Source organism: Podarcis liolepis (assembly GCF_965112155.1).
Source record: "Podarcis liolepis genome assembly, chromosome: 15".
NCBI classification, from domain to species: domain Eukaryota; kingdom Metazoa; phylum Chordata; class Lepidosauria; order Squamata; family Lacertidae; genus Podarcis; species Podarcis liolepis.
Window position 1 is genome coordinate 26,878,222 of NC_139566.1, and position 21,780 is coordinate 26,900,001.

General features: G+C 49.3%; 1 protein-coding gene across 1 annotated transcript; it reads left to right on the top strand.

The window, feature by feature from the left end:
* Positions 1-104: 104 nt before the first annotated feature.
* PRODH (proline dehydrogenase 1) lies at positions 105-19,902 on the top strand. Its single transcript, XM_083478663.1, has 14 exons — positions 105-609; positions 2,046-2,254; positions 6,193-6,227; positions 8,180-8,323; positions 9,685-9,749; positions 9,871-9,987; positions 12,047-12,126; positions 13,155-13,236; positions 15,662-15,754; positions 16,580-16,726; positions 17,152-17,327; positions 17,961-18,059; positions 18,201-18,289; positions 19,265-19,902. The coding sequence occupies exons 1-14, from the start codon at positions 277-279 to the stop codon at positions 19,456-19,458; spliced, it is 1,863 nt and encodes a 620-aa protein (XP_083334789.1). The 5' UTR covers positions 105-276; the 3' UTR covers positions 19,459-19,902.
* Positions 19,903-21,780: the final 1,878 nt, after the last annotated feature.

Here is a 21,780-nt window from a genome sequence, read left to right on the forward strand (position 1 = left end):
AATCCAGATTCACGTGAAGCGCTGCAAACGTCAAGCGGGTCTGTTGCGCTACAGAAGGCTCGCGGTGGGCGTGGTCTCGCGGAGGGGCGAGTCTCCTTTAACCAATAAGGAAGCTGCCCGGTGGGCAACCAGAAGCGGTTGGGCGCGGCACCGGAGGGCGGTGTCCCCCCCCCCAGCGTGCGCTCCAGCCAATGGAAGGGCGCGGTGGGCGTGGCCAGAGGACGACGGAGCCTATTTAAACTCGCCGGGGCTCTGGCGCCGTCTTTTACAGCAGCCATGGCCGGGCGTTGCCGAACTTCCAAAGGCGCGTTGTTGGCGCTGCGCGCAGCCCAGTCCTTCGCCTTGCGGAGCTGTCCGCGTTCTGCCACGGCCGCTGCTCCGGCGCCGGCACCTGCGGAGCAGCCTTCGGCTGACCCTGCCCAGCCACTTCCAGCCTCATCCTCCGGAGCGCGCCACCAGCAGCCGCCGACTCCGCTGCCTCCGCCCCCCGCGGTGGACTTCGCGGACGCGCAAGAGGCTTTCCGGAGCAAGAGCAGCGCCGAGCTGGCCCGGGGGCTCCTGGTGCTGGGCCTCTGCTCGCTCGAGCCGCTGGTGGAGCACGGCGACAAGGTGAGGAGGCGGCCGAGCGGGGGGCGCCGCGCAGGATACGCGCTCCGTTGCTTTCGCTTTCCTTTCATCTCTTTACAGTATTATTCATTTCTTTCTCCGCTCTCTTTTAGTCAATTCCTTTCTTTTTCTCTTTCTTTCTTTTTCTCTCACCCTTTCCTTCCATTTCTGTTTCTTCTTTCTTTCTTTCTTTCTTTCTTTCCTTCTTTCTTTCCGTAGGAGCCAACTTCTAGGGACCGAGGTCCCTTCAGCCCCCCCCCCATTAAATATCTGAAGGGGCTGTGCAACCCCAAAGTTGGTGGGCATGTGCCGCATCTTGTGATCGATTATACGGGGCGAGCCTTACCTGCTCCCCCCCCCCCATATTTTATTCAAGTTGTCACCCCTGCTTCCTTCTCCATCTTCTGTTCCCTTTCTCTCCTTCCCATTGCCGGGCCACTCTTCTTGTGTGTGATGCCTCTCACACAAAGGCTGTTGCCATGAGAACCTGCTTGCCCTTTGATGCTCCACAAGGAATGGTAGGGTAGAGGGTAGGGAGACCGACAGTAGGTGGCGCCAGAGCCAATGGCAGGTAGCGCCCCCCTCGGGCTCCTTGTAAGTCAAAAGGAAGGTGGGGTGGTGGCAGCTGAGACTGGTGGGAAAGCACCTGCATTTGCCCTACCAGAGCAGCCCCCAGTGGCAAGTGTGGTATAGTGGGAGACCAGGGTTCAATTCCCCACTTGGCCATGAAGCTTAGGGTATCAGCCTTCCCCTGTCAGCATAACCTACCCCACAGGGTTGTTGTGAGGATAAAATGAGGCGGGGAAGAACCATGTTTGCCACCTTGAGCTCCTTTGAGAAAAAGGTGGGATACAAATGCAATAAGACGTGTCCCAAGTTGCCTTGTTATAAGTGGGTAATGGGGAACAATAAAAACCCTGAGTGTTGTAGGTTTATATTAAAATACATGTGTTTGTTCAAAGCATTTGCACCTTTCCTTTCAGTCACTGCCCCCACCCAACCCCATTGAGTGGCTTACAAATGCATAAAAGCTGTGCAGCCCCTCTCCCTAGGGTTTATGATCTAAAAAGTCATGACCCAAAAAGAAAAGTGGATGAGGAGGACAGAGGAGTACATGCAGACAGGGGCAGCAAATTACTTGATTTCGCAATGTTATTTGGGAAAAAAAAGTCCTGAAAATGTATTTTTTTCTTCCTGAGCAGTTGTGAAGTAATGCTATCTGCTCTTCCCCTGACCCTATGGGCAAGTAAAAAAGCTAGATGGCTTGCATGTCTCTGTTTTTGTGAAAATAAATGCTCTTGGAAAAAGCCAGCCCTGCTGTAGTTGCAGCCCCAATGACTCCTAGTACGCCTTCGGAAGCTTAGCAGGGCCCTTTTTTAGAGCAAAGTTGCCTTTCTGCTTCCTCCTCCATTTTAACCCCCTGACTCTGCGTCCTACAGCTGATGAGCTTCAGCCGGAAGCTGTTGGGCCAGTGGCTCTTTGAGAAGCTGATGAAACTGACCTTCTACGGGCAGTTTGTGGCCGGCGAGGACCAAGAGGCCATCAAGCCTCTCATCCGGCGCTACAGCGCCTGCGGCGTGGGCTCCGTGCTGGACTACAGCGTGGAAGAGGACCTGACCACCGAGGAGGCCGAGAAGAAGGAACTGGAGTGAGTGAGAGGCTGCTTTGTGGCAGAGTGTTTGTGTGTGGCGGGGCTCAAGCCACTTACTATGTTGCAACGGGAGCTTCCTTCCTTGGGCGTGTTGCATTGCATGAGAAGGAAATGTGAGAGGAAGGAGGCAGAGGGCAGGAAAGTAAAGAGGTCTTGGCTTTGCATGAGAGAGATGTGTGTGTCCTTGGTTGGGGGGAAGATGTGGCTTATGTAATTTCCAAGTGTTGACTTGCTTTCAAGGGATAGGTCAGCTGCTTTGCTCTGTCACCTTTGCTGAAAGATAGGAGTGGTTTTGGCGGGTGGTTTCCCCAGCTGCAGGCAGCTGCAACGGGTTGAAACTAACCCCGCAGCAAGGAGGAGGACCGGTTTGGGGGGATGTTTAGCCGAAGACAGGCTGAGTGATGATGGAATCCAGGTGGTGTGCATGTTTGGGGCTGCCCAGGGGACAGTGCCGGAAGAGAGATCCACAAGTCAACTATTTCAGCAATGTGCAACGGCCAAGTTCATACCTACCCCTTTCTTCCTGCTCCCTTTCCTGTGCATTGTCTCTCTCGGCAAACTTATCTTCCTTGCAAACATATCTCGAGGCTTCAGGCAGGGTGGAGAGGGAATCGAATACGCTTTGCGTGGATTGTTTTTGGAAGCACAAGCCATGCCAAAGAGATGATTGACAGGAGAGCTTAAAACAGGGGTGTGCCGTAGCTCGGTGATACGACATCTGCTCTGTGCATAGAAAGTCTCCCGTTCAGTCCCCAGCATCTCCAGGTTACAAGGCTAGACATGTCTCCTGCCTGAAACCTTGAGAGGGGGGCTGCCGGTCAGTGTAGGCAGTGGATGAGTAGTCTGTACGGTGGTAGCTTGGTTCTCAAACTTAATCCATTCCGGGAGTCCGTTTGACTCCTGAAACCATTCGAAAACCAAGGCACGGCTTCCGAAAAACGTTCGCAAACTGGAACACTTCTGGGTTTGCGGTGTTCGGGAGCTGATTTGTTCGACAGCTAAGCCGTTCGAGAACCAAGGTTATCACTATATAGCGAGGTGGGGGGTAGAGCATTTGTTTAGCGTTCAAGTTCAATCCTTGCCATTCTCAGGTATGTCTGCTCAGTGCCTGAAACTAGAGCACAGCTTTCCGTACTTTTCAGACATGCATCATTTTGCAACACAGCAATTCAGTTTTCCTAGCAAACCGGAGGTTAAACTAACCCCTTTCCAGCCCCGGGAGGAGCACAGGGAGCATTTGCATGACACAGCTACATGCTGCAGCTGACACATAGTTTGGAAAGCTCTGGGCTGTCCCACAGAAGATGTTTTCTGATGCTCCCAGAGGGGAGGGCATAAACCAGTAGATTCAAATGGCAAGATAGGAGGCTGTCGTTCGGGATATTTTTCTGGCACTCAGAGCTGTGTGGCAGTGGAAAGGGACTACCTTGGACTCTCCTATAAACAGAGAGGTAGGGTGGCCACCTGTCAGGGATTCTTTAGCTGTGGTTCCCGCCTTGCAAGGGCTTGGGCTTGGGGGTCTCTTGGGGTCCCTACCAGCTCTATGAGGCTATGAACCCAGTTCCCATAGCTGTTTGGCAGGAGGCCATGGTGAAACCAAAGCTGCCTTTGCGTCACAAGGTGGATTGTTCTCTCTCTGCTTGGTACGCAATGTGCAACTTGGGGCTTGCCAAAAGGAGGGGAGGAAATCCAAACACTCGGGCAGCTGATTGGATGGGGGCAAGCCTCCCCTTTTCTTTGATCTGCTGATGGGAAGGCGGGTCCCTTATGCAAACAGAGCAGCTGCCTGTAACATGTGCAGAGGCTGAGTGAGAGCCCCTGCTGGGGAGCCTGTGGGGAGGGGAAAGGTTGCAGCTTTGGGGACATTTTGGTTTATAGAAAAGGCAAGTAAGAGGCAGCAGGAGAGGAGTTTATAAAATCATGCATGCCATTTAGGAAGTGGATAGAGAAAAGCTTTTTCTCCCTCTCTAGAACCTGGACACCCGTAAGGAAGGTGAATCCTGGAATTGTAGAATTGGAAGGGACCCTGTGGGTCATCTAGTCCAACCCCCTGCAGTGCAGGAATCTTTCACCCAGTGTGGGCCTCGAACCCACAACCCTAAGGTTAAGAGTGTCATGCTCTACCAGCTGAGCTATCCCAGATTCAGGACTTCTTAATGCGCTGCATAGTTGAACTGCGGAACTCCCTGCCACAGGAGGCAGTGACGGCCACCAGCTTGTTGGCTTTAAGAGGATTGGACAAATTCAGGGAGGCTGAGGCAATTGATGGCTACTGTGTGCTGCTGCACAGTTTTTAAAATGGGGCATGGCATGGAGAGCGCATAGGGATAAGTTTTTCTCCCTCTGTCCTTCCCGTTCATCTCCACCTAAAATCATTCCTGCTGGTCAGTATAGATCAGTGTTCCCCAAACTTTGGGCTCCAGCTGTTTTTTGACTACAGCTCCCATCATCCCTAGCTAGCGAGACCAGTGGTCAGGGATGATGGGAATTGTAGTCCAAAACCAGCTGCAGGCCCAAATTAGGGAAAAACTGGTCTAAGCAACACTGAGATGGGCCAGTGGTTTGTCACAGACTCACAGTATAAGGCTGCTGGGGAGTGAACCCAAGACGTTTTGTGTTCAGAGTTTGTGCTCTTCCACTAAACTGCTCCATGCTGCCTTCTTAAAGTTTGCTCTAAAATCTCCCTCCCTTCCTCTTCTCCCACCCTCCGAAATTCCCTTCTGCTTAGGTACAAGCTTATGAGCTCGGCCAGCCTCGCTAATCCTTGTCACAGGGGCAACCTTACAATAATGGAACAGGTCGGGTTTCTGCCGAGTGCTAGGGTTGCAAACTCCCTGTAAGCCAGGTTTCCATCCAGTGAACTTGAGTTCGCTGGTTCCTTTAACTCTTTCCTGCTGTTTCATAACTGCAGCCCCCTCCCACACTTCCTGTCGTTCTGGAATTCATTCTGCGGAGCGGAAAAGCTGGCTGCAAGCACATAAAATCCCAGCCACTTGGGAACTTTTGTGCTTGGGCAAGCAGGAGAAAAGTTAAATGGGGATGGGGAAGAGTTGTCATTTTGTTTGCAAAGCCTAGATGAGTGCATCACTGACCATGCTTGATTTTAGTGGGCTGTATCCAGCATTCTCTGTCCACAAATTGCACTATGGGGCAGCAGGGTTTAGAAACTGCACGGAAGAGGAGTTCAGTGCACAAATTGTGCAACAGCTGATTCTTATTGTGCAATCCTATAGCCTGGGCTATACAATCACAAGTCAAACGTAGCAGCTCAGAGCATGCTAGATTTGCATGTTGCTGATGACCTCGGTTAGGCACTTGTGGCTTTCACTGACAGCAGCATGCTGGCTGCTCCCACGCGAAGCCCAGAGTGTGTAGAGCCTGCCTGCACCCTCCCATACGTGGCTTGGCTGGACTTGCTATTTGCAGTGACTCATCAGTCGCCTGGGGCGAGTCTGCAAAGAACAGGGGCGAGCACACTTCAGGCTTGCAGGATTTATTACGTTATTGTTTCATTAGAACCACAAGGTCCTCCAAGCACAAGTGGATGAGAAGTGATCCACACCAGAGCTGTGCACCCAGTCCCATCGTGCAAAAATCCACTCCTGGATTTCCCACCAAGCTTTATTAATCTCAGCAGGCTAACTTAGAAAAGGGGTGAAGGAAGCTAACGTTCTTGCTAACGTTTAATAGGCTTTAGCCAGCCTAGCTCCCCCTGGATGTTGTCAGACTACAGTTCCCATCATCCCTGACCATCAGCCGTGCTGGCTGAGGCTAATGGGAACTGAAGTCCAACATCTGGAAGAGGCAGCAGTTTAGCTGGGGGAAGGGAGGCTGCATTTAAACAACTGGGTGTCAGAAATCTGCTGCAAGCCACACAGAGGCCTACCATTTGCCTGCCTCTGGTTGCTGAAATTGTGTTCATCTTTTCATTTCAGCTCCTGTACCTCTGCATTTGAGAAGGAGACTGGCAGTAAGTAAAGCAGCTTTCATGTCTCTTGTCCTTCGTGTTTGCCTTCTCTTCCTCCCCCTGCCAAGTGTCTTGATTCTCCAGATCGCTCCCCACTCCTCCCCCCCCCCCCCGGGTCTTCATTAATGTGAAATTTTCCCATGGCAGAAAAATGGAGCTACCTCGTTTTTGTATTTCCTTTGGGGTAGAGCAGGCATAGGCAAACTCAGCCCTCCAGATGTTTTGGGACTACAACTCCCATCATCCCTAGCTAACATGACCAGTGGTCAGGGATGATGGGAATTGTAGTCTCAAAACATCTGGAGGGCCGAGTTTGCCTATGCCTGGTGTAGAGGAATCTCCTTTTAATTGGGCAACCCAAAGGCCAACGAAAACCACACAGCCATTTTATTTACTCAAATAAAGGTCTATCTAGCTAGGTAGTATCTGCACTGATTGGCAGAGGCAGCCCAGGACTTTTTGGCAAGTGGAGCAGCTATGCCGCCACGAAACGAAGGCCTTTCACTATATTGAGTTGCACCATTGGTCTCTCGGCTCAGCATCGTCTCCTCTGGTAGCATCTGTTCAGGGTTCAAGCAGGGAGTTTCTTCCCAGCCCTCCTTGCAGAGGTCGGGGATTGAACCTGGGAATGTTTACATCCTAAATAAATGCCCTTCCACTGAGTCACAGCCCCATCTCTTGTCCTAGGAGGCTGCCTGATAATGATTCGGTAATATGAGGACTAGAATCTTGGGGAAGGGCCAAAGGTGGACCAGTGGCTTGACTGAGTCTAGTGAAAGGCCGTGGTTCAGTGGCAGAGCAACTGCCTTGCGTGCGGAAAGTCCCAGGTTCAGTTTCCCCTTCTCCAAGTAGGGCTGGGAATGCCCCCTCCTTGAAACACTGCAGAGCTGCTGTCAGTCTGTTACGGTGCATAAGTGCCCCCCCCCCGCCAAGCTCTCAGCTGATCCCCCCCCGCCGCCCCTTGTGCAGCAAGGTTCAATCTGAGGCAGTAGCCAGTGTGGCGCCTTTCAGACTTTTTGGACTACAACTCCCAGCATCCTCTGCCATTGGCCATGCTGGCCGGGGCTGGAGAGAGCTGTAGTCTAAAGGGCTGGAGGGCTGCATGCCAAGTGCCCCTAGGATAAGCAGAGCAAGCCCTGGTCTGGGGACCTTGACCAGTGCCGAGTCGCTTATACCCTTGTTCTGTGATCCAACACGAACTGCTGGGGTTATCAAAGTGATTTTGAAATAGTTTTTATTTGATTTTACAAATATAAAATGATAGCAATACCACCATACACATCAACAATTAAAAGATTCCTCCGAATCTTTGGACTTCCCACCTTCCCCTCCATTGGTCCTGTTAGTAAACTTCTTCAGCCAGATGGGTGGGGTATAAATAATAAAATTATTATATTATATTCTGCTGCATCTTTTTCAATAGTCCATGTTTTATATAACTCTATTAACTCCATTACAAGTGTTATTGCAATCCTGCTAATGTTTTCATCTGCTTACAGTGGTCTCCTTGATAAATTTTCCCCATTCTTGAGATTTTGGTCTTCTTGGTTCCTGAGCCTTTCTGGTCAGTTTTGCCATTTCAGCATAGTCCAACAGTATCAAAGTCATTTCTTGGCAGCTGCTTCATTCCAGAAGTTGTCCTAAGGTCCCAGTGTAGGTTTCAGCAGAAAACACAGCTATGCATCTATTTAAAACAACTTACAACCCTAAGACTAAGGGGGGTGCTAAGAACGTATACCTCAAGTGTCAAAGAGGCCTAGAAAGGAACTGGTGCAGCTGTTTTCAAACAGGGAGTTCTATGAGATCCAAATGGAACCCCGGCCTGTAATCCAGCGGCTGCATTTTGGACCAGCTGAAGTTTCCAAGTTCAAGGGCAGCCCCACATAGAGTGCATTGCAGTAGTCCACTTGCTCTCACTTCCTGTCCTGTCTCTCTCCCCCCCCCCCCCACCCCAGAGCAAAGAGAAAAGCGCTACAGCGTGCACCGCAAGTTTGGCGACCGACGGGACGGGGTCATCAGCGCCCGCACCTACTTCTACGCGGATGAAGCCAAATGCGACCGGCACATGGACACCTTCCTGCGATGCATCGAGGCTTCTGGTAGGCAGGATAAGCCCCTCTGGGAAACAATAACATAATAAATCCTGCACTGACTCTTGCAGCAGCCTAGTTGGACAGCCAACGGGTTGCTTGGAGAGATGAGCCAGAAATCAAACTTGCTATATTATGGTGTAAACTCCACTTCATATCAGCCATGCTTGGGTACCCTTTTGAGAACCAAGGAGTTGATTTTTTTTCACATCACAGTAAACCGTGGTTTGCTCTTCCCAGTGAACAAACAGTGTGTAAGCACACACAGCTGAATCACACCTACCTTGCACCAGGAGCACCAAACAAGCCCTGGTTTAGGATGTAGTGATCAGATGGGATTACTATGAGGAATTATAAAATATGCATCAAGCCATTGTGTCCGCGATGAAAGCATTGCGTTGACTTGGTTCGATTCATTGACAATAGTTTCTGATCAAATCCCACAAGCTTCTGCATCTCTGATTTCTCTACACCTGACAGGCACGTATAAGCATTCTGAAACACAGGCCAGTTGCTTCATCAGGCATCCTCAATACATAAAGATAGTAGGTTACTTTGATGTAGTTTGTTAATCTTAGGGCCAGGAAATAGTTTCACATGGAGGTGATAAAGATGCCTAATATTTCCTTGACATCCTTTCTCTCCTGTTTATTGCTGTTTATGACCACCGTAGTTTCCTAAAAGCATTCCTCCTTGCTTCCTCTTTTTTTTATTCTGAGCTACACATGCATGCTCAAGAAGGAAATAAGTTTCTTTGTAGTTAGAAGAATTTCTTCTGATCTGACTTTGTCCAACGTGGGGTTTTTGAAATGCTCAGACAAAATCTTATTGGTTCTTACAAACACTGTGTAAAAAGTTCTTTTGTGAATAAAACAATCTGGACCAGGGGGTGGAGAGAGGGATTATTATTGGCACCCCTCCCAGAGTCTTGCTGGTCAAGCCTCGTGTGTATTCTGTTAACCAGAGTCCAATCCTTCCTTTGCTTTGGGAACGCCACATAGGAGGCATGCTAAAACCCAGAAGCTGATCCGCACGGATCAGCTGAGATGGGGTTGCCTGTGGTCGCTCCAGCTGCGGCTGCCATGGAGCCCCCAGAGGGTTGGCTAACGTTGAATGTGGCTCGCTGTCCACAAAACGGCTAGCCGCCTCTGCAATAAACACAGCATCTTAGTAATTGTGATACACAAAGCAGCCCAATATGATGTCGTGGCTAAAAGCAGCCGATATGGACTCTGGATTTTAATCTCTGCCTGGCCTACCTCTTAGGGTTGCTGTGAGGACGAAATGCAGGCTACCCCCACAGGGTGCTGCCCGCGTCTTCATGGAGAAAGGGGCAGAGAGGGTGACCATGCTTTGCCTTTCTTTGGCAGGTGGCAGTTCGGAAGACGGCTTTTCTGCCATTAAGTTGACCGCACTGGGGAGGCCTCAGTTCCTGGTAAGCAGAACCGACAAAATGTGCATGTGAAATTTTGCAGTTCCGATTTTTTCCCTGGAAAGGCCACATTGCTGATGCCGGCATGTAACTGACATGCCCCTCTCTCTCCCTCTTTTTCCAGCTGCAGTTCTCAGAGGTGCTGGTGAAATGGAGGCGGTTTTTCCACCAGCTGGCCGCCGAGCAGGGCAAGGTGGGTCTGGCTGCCCTGGAGACCAAGCTGGAGGTGGAGAAGCTGCAGGTGAGTCTTCGTGCTCTGGTCCCTGGTGGGATGGTTGGGGGGAGCAGCGGGGGCTGATGGAGTTTCTTCCAGAGGACCCTGCCTCATTTCTCTGCGGACAAAACGGGGCTGAGATCAGGGGCAGCATTTGGGCTCCAAAATCCAGCCCTCACTGCATCTCCGGAAAGGTGCTAGGCCAGACTTCCCCCAGCCCTGGTGACCTGCAGATGTTGTTGGACTACAACTCCCATCAGCCCCCAGGCAGCACAGCCATTTTGGACTACAGCTCCCAGCCGGTACTGTGCTTCTTCCATCAGCCCTGGCATCATGCAGCCATGTGCAGCTGGGGCTGGTGGGAGTTGTAGTGCAAGGCATCTAGAGGGCTTCGGGTTGCAGAAAAGGCCTGTTCATGCTTGAACCTCTGATTCATTCATTTATTAGGTCAGTTGGTTAGAGTGTGGTGCTGATAACGCCAAGGTTTCAGGTTCGATCCCCGTATGGGACAGCTGCATATTCCTGCCTTGCAGGGGGTTAGACTAGATGATCCTCAGGGTCCCCTCCATCTCTACAATTCTGTGATTCTATTGGCCGGGTTGATCAGGCAGCCCATCACTGGAGGATCCCAGGGCGGAGCGTGCAAGTGCCACATGGCAAATAACTGGGCACCAAGCAAAATACAATAGACATTATTCATTTATTTTAAAAGCCAAAGCATATAAAGCCAAAACGTTAAAAACGCTAAGAAAAAGCATGCTCTTTTATTATTTATGTGCGCGCACACACACACACACACACACACATTCAGGTTTGTACACTTCACTGATTTTACAATCAATTTCACATTTCAAAACTTGACTTCCTTCCCCCTCTTTCTGCTGCTCCTTAAATTTATTTTTAATATCTTCTGCCTATCCAAATTAACTTATTTTGCTCATTTATTCATCTTTAAATATATACTCTTATGAAACTGCAGGTTATTACAATAATCCTTCCAGTGTTCTTATGTGTTTACAATTTTCCGTAAATATTCAATAAACCATTTCCATTCTTTTATAAAAAGTTTGTTACCTTGATTTCTTATTCTTCCGGTAAGCTTCGCCATTTCTGTATATTCCATAAGTTTTTGTATCCATTCTTTCTTTGCTGGGATAAAGCATGCTCTCTTTGGCTTCAGACAGAAAGTGAACTTGAACCTGAAACAAGCTGAGGTCCCCTTACCCTAGAGTAGATGGATTATTGATGCCTTATTAGTTCCGGTAGCAAAATCATACCTCCACACGTAGACTCAGCATATCTCTGAAAACCTGATTGTGGGAGGGTGTGAGTAGTTTTCAGCTGCCATGCGCCATCTGTAGTATTTTCCTGGAGGCGCCTGTTAGATAGAAACAAGAGCCTGAACTATAGTAAACCTTTGGGTGTGATTTGGCAGGGGGTTCATTCCTCTTCTGTAAAAGGAGCGGAGGGGGGAGGCAGGAGAGACTATTTCTGGAATTCACCGCTGGCTTTCACATTCCTGTCTTGGTGCGCAAAGCTGTGGTGAGATGAAAGAGGGAGCTCTTGTGGGGCTCAGGAGATCTGCAGCAAAACCCTTCCAGCTCTCTGCTTTATTCAAAGCCAACTTGGTTTTGAGTAGCTGTGTCTGTTCCCTGCTCGAAAGTCCACACTTGCAAAGCCACTCTTAGCACCATGTGCGAGGGAGAAGGTTTGAGGGGACGGTGAGGGGAGATAAATTTATGATGCAGGACTTGGGAGATGCTTGAATTGTTTCCACCCCAGCTGGTTGCTCAGTCAACCCACTGAAATTATCTTCTGAGTAAGCCTGACATCAGATAATACCTTGTAAGTTTCAGAAGTGGTGCCTGGTTTTCGTTTTTCCTCCTCCCTCCTCAATCCTTTTTCCTTTTGTGTTGTGTCTCCCCAACCCACCTCGGTGTTCCTCTTTTATTAAACGATTGCGAGCCCGATCATGGATCTTGTCAAGCTATTCTGGAATCCCTTTCGGGGAGCGATAAACAGCATAACAGTGTCTTAAATATTCATATCTAACCATTAAAATGGGTTCGTTTTGGTTTCTTGGCAGGAAGCACTGGCCAAGCTGGGGGTTGCCACTAAGGCGGAGAGTCAGCACTGGTTCACAGGCGAGAAGCTGGGCGTGTCAGGGTAAGCCCCCTCGCTTCTGAGGCCAAGGAACAAGACTATGGGGGTGGCTTTGTAGAGCAGTGGCGAGGACAACACACATGTTGGGGAATCTGCTGGGCTGTTTCTGGGGCAGTGGGGAATGGCTGGCACGTCTGGGGACATGAACACAAAGGGGTTAGAATGAATCTTGAAAATGTCAGCACAAGGATAGGGAACCACCGTATTTTTCGTTCTATAAGATGCACCTAGTTTTTGGAGGAGGAAAGCAAGAAAAAAAATATTCTGAATCTCGGAAGCCAGAACAACAAGAGGGATCGCTGCGCAGCGAAAGCAGCGATCCCTCTTGCTGTTCTGGCTTCTGGGATAGCTGCGCAGCCTGCATTCGCTCCATAAGACGAACACACCTTTCCCCTTACAGTGGTACCTCTGGTTACATACGCTTCAGGTTACAGACTCCGCTAACCCAGAAATAGTGCTTTAGGTTAAGAACTTTGCTTCAGGATAAGAACAGAAATCAATCAGTAGGACTGGGCGAGACTCCCTGCATGAAACCCTGGAGAGCTGCTGCCAGTCAGTGTTGACAATATTGAGCTGGATGGACCACGTGATGGAAGAAATTCTGCATGTTCTATATTACCGTGTTTTTTGTTCTATAAGACTCACTTTTTCCCTCCTAAAAAGTACAGTGGTACCTCAGGTTAAGTACTTAATTCGTTCTGGAGGTCTGTTCTTAACCTGAAACTTAAGCACCGCTTTAGCTAATGGGGCCTCCTGCTGCTGCCGCACCGCCAGAGCACAATTTCTGTTCTCATCCTGAAGCAAAGTTCTTAACCCGAGGTACTATTTCTGGGTTAGCGGAGTCTGTAACCTGAAGCGTATGTAACCCAAGGTCCCACTGTTTTTTGATATTTTGCTGGAAGCTGCCCAGAGTGGCTGGGGCTACCCAGTCAGATGGACTGCATGTAAATAATAAAATTATTGTTAAGTTACCTGCCTCTCAAAGCCTGGTCATGCAACAGTTCCCTTCTCTTTCTTCCCTTCACCCCCAGAACAGTGGACCTGCTCGACTGGAACAGCCTAATTGATTCCCGGACGGAGATCTCCAAACTCTTGCTTACTCCAAACATTAAGGTAAATGGCTTGCAAGGAGGGGCAGGGGGGGACATACATAGGTCCCTCGGGGTGCTGGAAAAAGTAACCCTTCCTGTCATCTTCTCCACTATCAAAATGAAAGCAGCAAGATCCTTGGGACACCTGAAATGATTGACAGAGTTGGAGCGTCTCCCACTCTGAGGAAAGTTTGCAGTGTTTGGGGAATTTTCCCAAACTTGGGTCTCCAGCTGTTTTTGAACTACAGTTCCCATCATCCCTGACCACTGGTCCTGCTAGCTAGGGATGCTGGGAGTTGTAGTCCAAAAACAGCTGGAGACCCAAGTTTGGGAATAGCTGGTTTAGAGAAAAGGCAGCACGATAGAGGCAAACATATAATGATTCATGGCACGGAGGAAGTGGATAGACAAAAGGTTTTTCTCTGTTTTAATTTGTTTGAAGCCACCCAGAGTGGCTGGGGTAACCCAGTCAGATGGGCGGTATATAAATTATTATTTTGGACTCCAGCTTCTGTCAGTCCTTATCATCGTATGGCCATAAGTGGCTGAGGCTTAATCCAAAGCAGCTGAGGACCAGTTGGTTGGCCAAGGCTGCACTAGATCTGCCTGTGCATGTTAACAGTCATCCAGTTTCTATATCACCAGCTGTGCCTTAATCTCTCCTCTCCAGCTGAGGGAGAAACCAGGTTGGGTAGCAGCTATCGGCAGCAGGGCTGATCCCAGAGCTGATGCCTGGCTGGTGCCCTCTTTTGGCTGCAAAGCACATTAATCAGTTCCTTAAATGGGAAAGGGACCCTGGCCATTAGGTCCAGTCGTGGCCAACTCTGGGGTTGCGGCGCTCATCTCGCTTTATTGGCCAAGGGAGCCGGCATACAGCTTCCGGGTCATGTGGCCAGCATGACTAAGCCGCTTCTGGTGAACTAGAGCAGCGCATGGAAACGCCGTTTACCTTCCCGCCAAAGCAGTACCTATTTATCTACTTGCACTCTGACGTGCTTTCGAACTGCTAGGTTGGCAGGAGCAGGGACCGAGCAACGGGAGATCACCCCGTCGTGGGGATTTGAACCGCCGACCTTCTGATCAGCAGGTCCTAGGCTCTGTGGTTTAACCCACAGCGCCACCCGCGTCCCTTAGTTGCTCTTTATTATTGCTATTGTCTTTGATATATTAATTGCTTTCTGATAACTTTTAAAAGACAAAAATGGCACATAGTTTGAAAGCAAGACAAAAACCCTAACAAGTTGAACGCTTGTAGACCCGTTTATTCAGCTGGGAAATCCTGTTGGATCAAGTCTTCAGTTGCTTCTGGAAAGTGCAGCTAGTTATCCAATTACCTATGGGATGTTGTTAATAATAATAGTAATAAAAATAAATGTATGTATGTATTATTTATATTATTTATATGCCACCCATCTGACTGGGTCCCCCAGCCACTCTGTGGCTTCCAGCAAATTACAAAACCACTTTTCTCTTTTATTCAGTACTACTACAGTCATACCTTGGAAGGCAAACGGAATCCATTCCGGAAGTCCGTTCAACTTCCAAAACGTTCGAAAACTAAACTGCAGCTTCTGATTGGCTGCAGGAACCTCCTGCAGCCAATCAGAAGCCGTGGAAGCCCCGTCAGACATTCGGGTTCCAAAAGAATGTTCACCAACTGCAACCATCACTTCCAGGTTTGTGGCATTCGGGAGCCAAAACGTGTGAGTTCTAGGGAGTTTGGGATCCAAGGTACAACTGTGCTTAATATTTTATTATTAATAATAATGCATACATACTGCTGTCTCACAATACATCAGGGTGGTGTACATGATCATAAACACAATTAAAAGCAATGCAAAGCAGTCCCAAAATTAAATTGGCTACTCGGGAGATTTTAGACAACTGCATTAAAAAATATTCGAGATGCAAGCAAGGAGTGTGCCTCTGCTAAGAGAGTGTTCCACAACACTGGACTGGCAAAACCAGATACCCAACTTGTGGCCAAGACCAGCCAGGCCTCTGTAACACAGGAATCAGCTAGCTATGGTGCTCCAGATCATCTCCGTGATCAAGCTGGGATATACAAGGGTTCCTTAGGGTATCCTGGATCCAAAAAATTGTGCTATATGATTGCATCTTACGCTCATTTAACCTGAGCAATTTCAGCCCTGCACGGTTGAAATTGCACAGATTAATCCCATGCAAAGTAGAGCGCTTAAAAGCTCTTTTTGCACTGGGTTTTCCAGCGGTTTGAGTATATGTGTTTTCCCTTCCAGCGCTACAATTCTATGAATCCTGATACCTTTTTAAAAAATCTCTTTATTCAGAACCTTGAGGATCTTAACTCAGTGACAGAGTGATTTGCTGCCATGTACAATCCTCTTTCTGTGGGTACAATGAGGGTCCCCTGCCCTCCCACCCCCAAAAAATCTGCCCCACATCCTCAGTGTCTTCCTTTCTTCCAGACAGGGCAGCTGGAGCCACTTCTCTCTCGCTTCACTGAGGAGGAAGAGCGCCAAATGAAGCGAATGCTGCAAAGGATGGATGTTCTCGCCAAGGTAAGAATTTGGGGAGGGTTTTTAATCTTTTTCTTCTCTTCTTCCTGGGTCTGCCTGAGAGAGAAAGAGAGAGAGATGGGCTGTTTGGGTGAGGTGAAGATGCAGGCGCCCATTAAAAATAGCACACGGCCCACAAAAATGGAAAGATGAAATAGTTCCCACCAAAGAAGAACGGATAGGTAAAGTAAAGGACTATGCTGAAATAAGCCAAGTTAACAGCTAGTGTGGTGTAGAACTAGGGGCGACAGAAGGAAAGAGAGATTGTTGTGTTGTTGTTATGATATAAAAGAGGAAAGATAGGGTGCAGTAAGCAGGAGGAATTAAAAAAAAACACTGTGGAAAATGGAATGGAAAGTCAACCAAAAAAAAGGAAAGAAAAAATTATGTCTGTAAGCAGTTTTTGGAAATTTAATTATACATACATACACACACACATCTATTAATCTACAGTGGTACCTCGGGTTACAGACGCTTCAGGTTACAGATGCTTCAGGTTACAGACTCTGCTAACCCAGAAATATTACCTCGGGTTAAGAACTTTGCTTCAGGATAAGAACAGAAGTCGTGCAGCGGCAGCAAGAGGCCCCATTAGCTAAAGTGGTGCTTCAGGTTAAGAATAGACCTCCAGAATGAATTAAGTTCTTAACCCGAGGTACCACTGTATTTATCTAATAGCATGTGGCCCCAGAAGTTCGCTCAGAAGGGGAATGCAGCCCCGGGCCAGAAAGGTTCCACCATCTCTGACAGTGGCTTTGGTTAGGTAGCAGAAAACTGACCTCTGGTGATGTCCTCTGTGACTCACTCCACCGCCTTGCTTGCTTCCAGAAAGCCGTAGAGACGGGCGTGAGGCTGATGGTGGATGCCGAGCAAACCTACTTCCAGCCAGCCATCAGCCGCCTCACCCTGGAGATGCAGCGGAAATTCAACCAGGAGAGAGCCTCCGTCTTCAACACCTACCAGTGCTACTTGAAGGTGAGGCACCAGGCCGGGAGTGGGTTCAAGAGAGCTTGCTCTTGCACACAACGGGGGTGGGGGTGGGCATCCTCAGGATCCGTGCAAGGTTGCGGCTGATGCAGGAGATTCTGTGCGGCAGACCCTGAAACTCTGGAGAGCCGCTGCCAGTCTGTGTAGGTGACACTAGGGCAGAGGGGCCCAATGGCCTGACTCGGTTTAAAGGAGCTTTGTTCTTTGATTGGGAACCATGAGGACCAGAATCTTAGCTCAGTGGTTGAGCATCTGCTTTGCATGCAGATGGTCCCGGGTTCAAACCCCAGCCTGAAACCTTGGGAGATCTGCTGCCAGTCAGTGTGGGCAGTACTGAGTGTACTGATTGTAGGCAAAGTGGTTGGTCTGACTCAACGCCAGGCATCTTCTCTGTGTTGCCTCCCTGTGAGCAGGATGCTTACGACACGGTGACGGTGGACGTGGAGCTCTCACGCCGGGAAGGCTGGCACTTTGGTGCCAAGCTGGTGAGAGGCGCCTACATGGAGCAGGAGCGCAGCCGGGCAGCCGAAGTGGGCTACGAGGATCCAATCAATCCGACTTACCAAGCGACCAGCGAGATGTACCACAGGTGGGCCTGTTGCTCAGTGGCAGAGGATTTGCCATTCCAGTGCTTGCTTTCCTTTTCCCTCCCCAATCCTTTTTCCTTTTATGCTTTGCTTATTATTTTGTTCATTCCCCACTGGCATCTCCAGCTGGATCTGGGCATATCATCTGCCTGAAACCCCAGAGAGCTGCTGCTAATCAGTGTAGACAGTACGGGGCTAGATGGATCTGAGTCAGTATAAGGCAGTTTCCTATTTGATTCAGCTCTTTTTTGAACCATATGGACTAGAATCTTATTTTTAGGGAAAGGGCTGAGACTCAGCAATAGAGCACCAACTTTGTATGCAGGCAGCCCTAGGTTCAGTTCTCAAATGGCGCCTCCAGGTTGGGCTGGGAATGTCTCCTCCCTGTAGCTTTGGAGAGCCACTGCCAGTCAGTGCAGGCAGCACTGAACTAGATGTACCCCAGCGGTCTGAATCAGTGGAAATGCAGCTTCTGATGTTCCTGTGGCGTGCATCTTCAGATCTTTGAGAGCCACAGGAAGGAAAAGGCAGGCTCAGTAGCAATGGCATGATTACCAATCCCCTCTTGCAGGGGGGTTGGACTAGATGACCCTTGGGGTTCCCTCCCAACTCCACAATACTGTGATTCCTTGCAGATGCCTGGATTACATCCTCGAGGAGATCCGGCACAGCCGTAAGGCCAACGTGATGGTGGCTTCCCACAACAAAGACACAGTCAAGTTCACACTTCGCAGGTACTGGGGATTGGGGGACACACACACATTGTAGCCCATGTGCCTCTTGGCAGCTGGGAGCCCCCCAGGCCAGCAAAGCCTCTTGAAGGGGCAGCATTTTGCATAGACCTTAATTTGCCCCTCTTCCCTTCCCTTATGCAGGATGGCAGATCTTGGCATCCACCCTTCAGAGAACAAGATCTACTTTGGGCAGCTCCTGGGCATGTGTGACCAAATCACCTTCCCTCTTGGTAAGTGAGCATGTGTGTATTCACGGACCCCCAAGTTAGAGAACTGTCACTGTGAACCAAGGGTTCCCCTAAACCAGAGCTTTCTTTCAGCCAGAACTAGTCAGAACTGAGTTCCGGCACCTTTCAGGTGGGTGCCACTGCCATTATTTCTACATTACAGTCATACCTCAGAAGTCGAACAGAATCCGTTCCAGAAGTCCATTTGACTTCCAAGATGTTCGAAAACCAAGTCACGGCTTCTGATTGGCTGCAGAAAGTTCCTGCAGCCAATCAGAAGCCCCGTCAGACATTCGGCTTCCAAAAGAATGTTCGAAAACCGGAACACTCACTTCCAGGTTTTGATCGTTCAGGAGCTGGAACGTTCGACTCCCAAGGCGTTCAGGAGCCGAGGTATGACTGTATTTCTTGTAGATCATCATTTCTGGCAGATCAGCTTCTTCTTTGAATTGTACTGTGAAAACTTGAGTACAGTGGTACCTTGTGTTAAGTACTTAATTCGTTCCGGAGGTCCATTCTTAACCTGAAGCACCACTTTAGCTAATGGGGCCTCCTGCTGCCGCCACGCCGCCGGAGCACGTTTCTGTTCTCATCCTAAAGCAAAGTTCTTAACCTGAATCACTATTTCTGGGTTAGCGGAGTCTGTAACCTGAAGCGTATGTTAACCTGAGGTACCACTGTATACATATTTTTTATCCAAGAAATGGAGGGAAAGAGTAAAATACCAACTTTAAAAAAATATTAAGGGTTCACATAGCTACAGACACTAACTTTTTAAACCCCTGACGCCCAGCTTGTGGGGCAAAAGTTGGCTGGCCTGATGAGGCTCGCAGGACGCCAGTTCCACACCCTTGCCTTAAGCATAGAATGCAGCGTTCCTGAAGCTCTGTTTGTCCTCAAATCTGCTCATCCAGCACTGTGGATGGGCCTGTACGGAGGTCTTGTGCCTGCACCAACTCCCATTCTTTTGTTCTTCAGGTCAGGCGGGGTACCCCGTGTACAAGTACGTTCCTTACGGGCCCGTCAACGAAGTCCTCCCTTACCTTTCCCGGAGAGCCCAGGAGAATCAAGGCTTTATGGCAAGAGCCAAGGAGGAGCAGGACCTGCTCTGGATGGAGCTGAAGAGGCGGTTGTTCGCGGGAACCCTTCTCTCGGCCCCAGCTTTGCCGTAGATTTGCCTTCCGGGCCCCACTTCCTTGGGGAGGTGGGTTAGGGTAGAACCGTTGGTGCAAAGGTGCGCCGGCGGGGCAAAGAAGGCTTGAAAGCATCCAATGCCATTTTGCCGTTCTTTAAAAAAAAACAAAGTGACTGTGCTGTCCCAGTTGGCAGTGGACATTACAGCAGTCCGGGTGTGTTGTTTGCTGGGATTGTACATAAGAGGAGCGGGTGAACCTTGTAGTTCCCCCTTGCCATGCAAGAATTGAAGTTTCTGTTCCGGCACCAAGGTGCCCTGCCTTTCACCATTTGATGGATTGCGAGTGTTTACGTGTATGTGGGAATGTGGGGAGATAGAAAGGATCACCTCTGAGCACCACTCGCCACTTCTGGGTTAACCCTAGGCTCTGTAGCACCTAAGGTGGAGATGGCTGTCGCTCAATAAAATTAACTCGACTAAAGTTTCTTTGGTCTGTTGCGATGTTAATGTTATGGGCGTTGGTGGGGAAAGGACTCCCAGCCCTCCTGAATGTGAGCCCAGGCTTTGACAGGGCTGGTGTGCAAATCCAGTCTCTCACACACACCCCTGTCTCCATGCCTCTGTACAGCAGTTCCAGAGCATGGGCAGAAAGCAGCAGAATAACTGGATGTGTGGACTGCAATTCCTGTGCTGAGTTCAAAGAGGCACACACGAAGGCAGAATTCATCAGTAATAGTTTAGGTAAAAGGTAAAGGACCCCTGGATGGTTAAGTCCAGTCAAAAGTGACTATGGGGTTACAGCGCTCATCTCACTTTCGGACCGAGGGAGCTGGCGTTTGTCCACAGACAGCTTTCTAAGTCATGTGGCCAACAGGACTAAACCACTTCTGGCGCAACGGAACACCGTGATGGAAACCAGAGCGCATGGAAACACCATTTACGTTCCTGCCGCAGTGGTGCCTATTTATCTACTTACACTGGTGTGCTTTCAAACTGCTAGGTTGGCAGGAGCTGGGACGCAGCAACGGGAGTTCACACCATCACGGGGATTCAAACCACTGACCTTCTGATCGGCAAGCCCAAGAGGCTCAGTGGTTTAGACCACAGCGCCACCCACATCCCTATAGTAATAGTCTTATTACTATAAGTGTAAAAGGTCTTACTGGATCTCCCCAAAACCCACAAAACCTCAACTCAAGAGTGCACCCTGCTACAAAAGCAAAACACGATAGACATAGAAAAGAATACAGAACTGCTCAGTGGTAGATTGATTACCTTGCCTCTGAGCATTGACCTTGAGTCTCGCAGACTAAGCAGATAAACAATAGCTGCAAGCATTTTTTGAGAAAGTTTTGCATCCATAAAACTCACAAACCTTGACAGGTTTATCCCAGGAGAACCACGGCGATCGGTGGCGACTAGTCACAGTGACTATATCCTGCCTGCACTGTCGGCGGCAGTAAAGTCTGGATGGGAATCTCAAGTGGAGAAACCACTATTGTACTTATGGAATAAGAAGAGACTGCTGGACCAGACCAATGGCTCATTTAGTCCAGCATCCTATTCTCTCAGTGGCCAAGCAGATCCCTGTGGGAAACCCACAAGCAAGACTTGAGTCAACTGTGTCTCTTCCCTGCTCCTGCAGTTTCCAGCAACTGGTATGCAGAAGCATTGCTGCCTCGCAGCTGTTTTGCTTGCAGGAGTTCTATGATAGGCTGGCTGCTCTGAGAACAGGATGCTGAACTGAACAGACCTCCTTTGCCCTAATCCAGCAAGGCTTTTCTGATATGCTTATGGGGACGGGTTCAGCCTGGGCCTCTTACTCCTGCCGGCAGGTCTCTCTCCCACCCATTGCCTCTCTGAGGCCTCTGGCACACTGAGGGGGCTTTCAGATTTGCAAGCAGGGTGAGGTTGGCTTAATATTGCAAACAAGTCACTGGCAACAGTTGTGCTTTCACCTGGCAGAAATGGGATAAATGTGAAGGGGGAGGCATGCTGAAATATCGGTTTGCACTTCGCTGCCATTGTGGGGAAGCTGCAAAATAAAAACACTTGTGCCTTGTATCCAGCATGTGTGCCATGGCTGCATCCTGTGGCAGTGAGTTCCATAGTTTCACTAGGTGGTGTGTGAAGAAGTACTTTGTTTTGCCTGTTCCACTGTTGAGCTTCCTTGAATGCTCCTGAGTTCTTGGTATCCAATGTGCTGGTATTTGCCAACATATGAACACACAAACACAACACCTGACAGGGAGAGAGAAGTACTCAAAGGACAAGCAGAATACTGAGAAATTGAGGAGCCAGACTGGTTAATTCTCAGGCTAGAAGCTGGGATACCAGAGTTTGAATCCCACTTGGCCAT

Bases quoted from the DNA above. Each gene is read 5' to 3' on its own strand.
- PRODH (XM_083478663.1), top strand. From the start codon at position 277: ATGGCCGGGCGTTGCCGAACTTCCAAAGGCGCGTTGTTGGCGCTGCGC. The intron at 2,255-6,192 runs GTGAGTGAGAGG...TTTTCATTTCAG, and splicing joins GCCGAGAAGAAGGAACTGGA to CTCCTGTACCTCTGCATTTG. The intron at 8,324-9,684 runs GTAGGCAGGATA...TTTCTTTGGCAG, and splicing joins GCGATGCATCGAGGCTTCTG to GTGGCAGTTCGGAAGACGGC.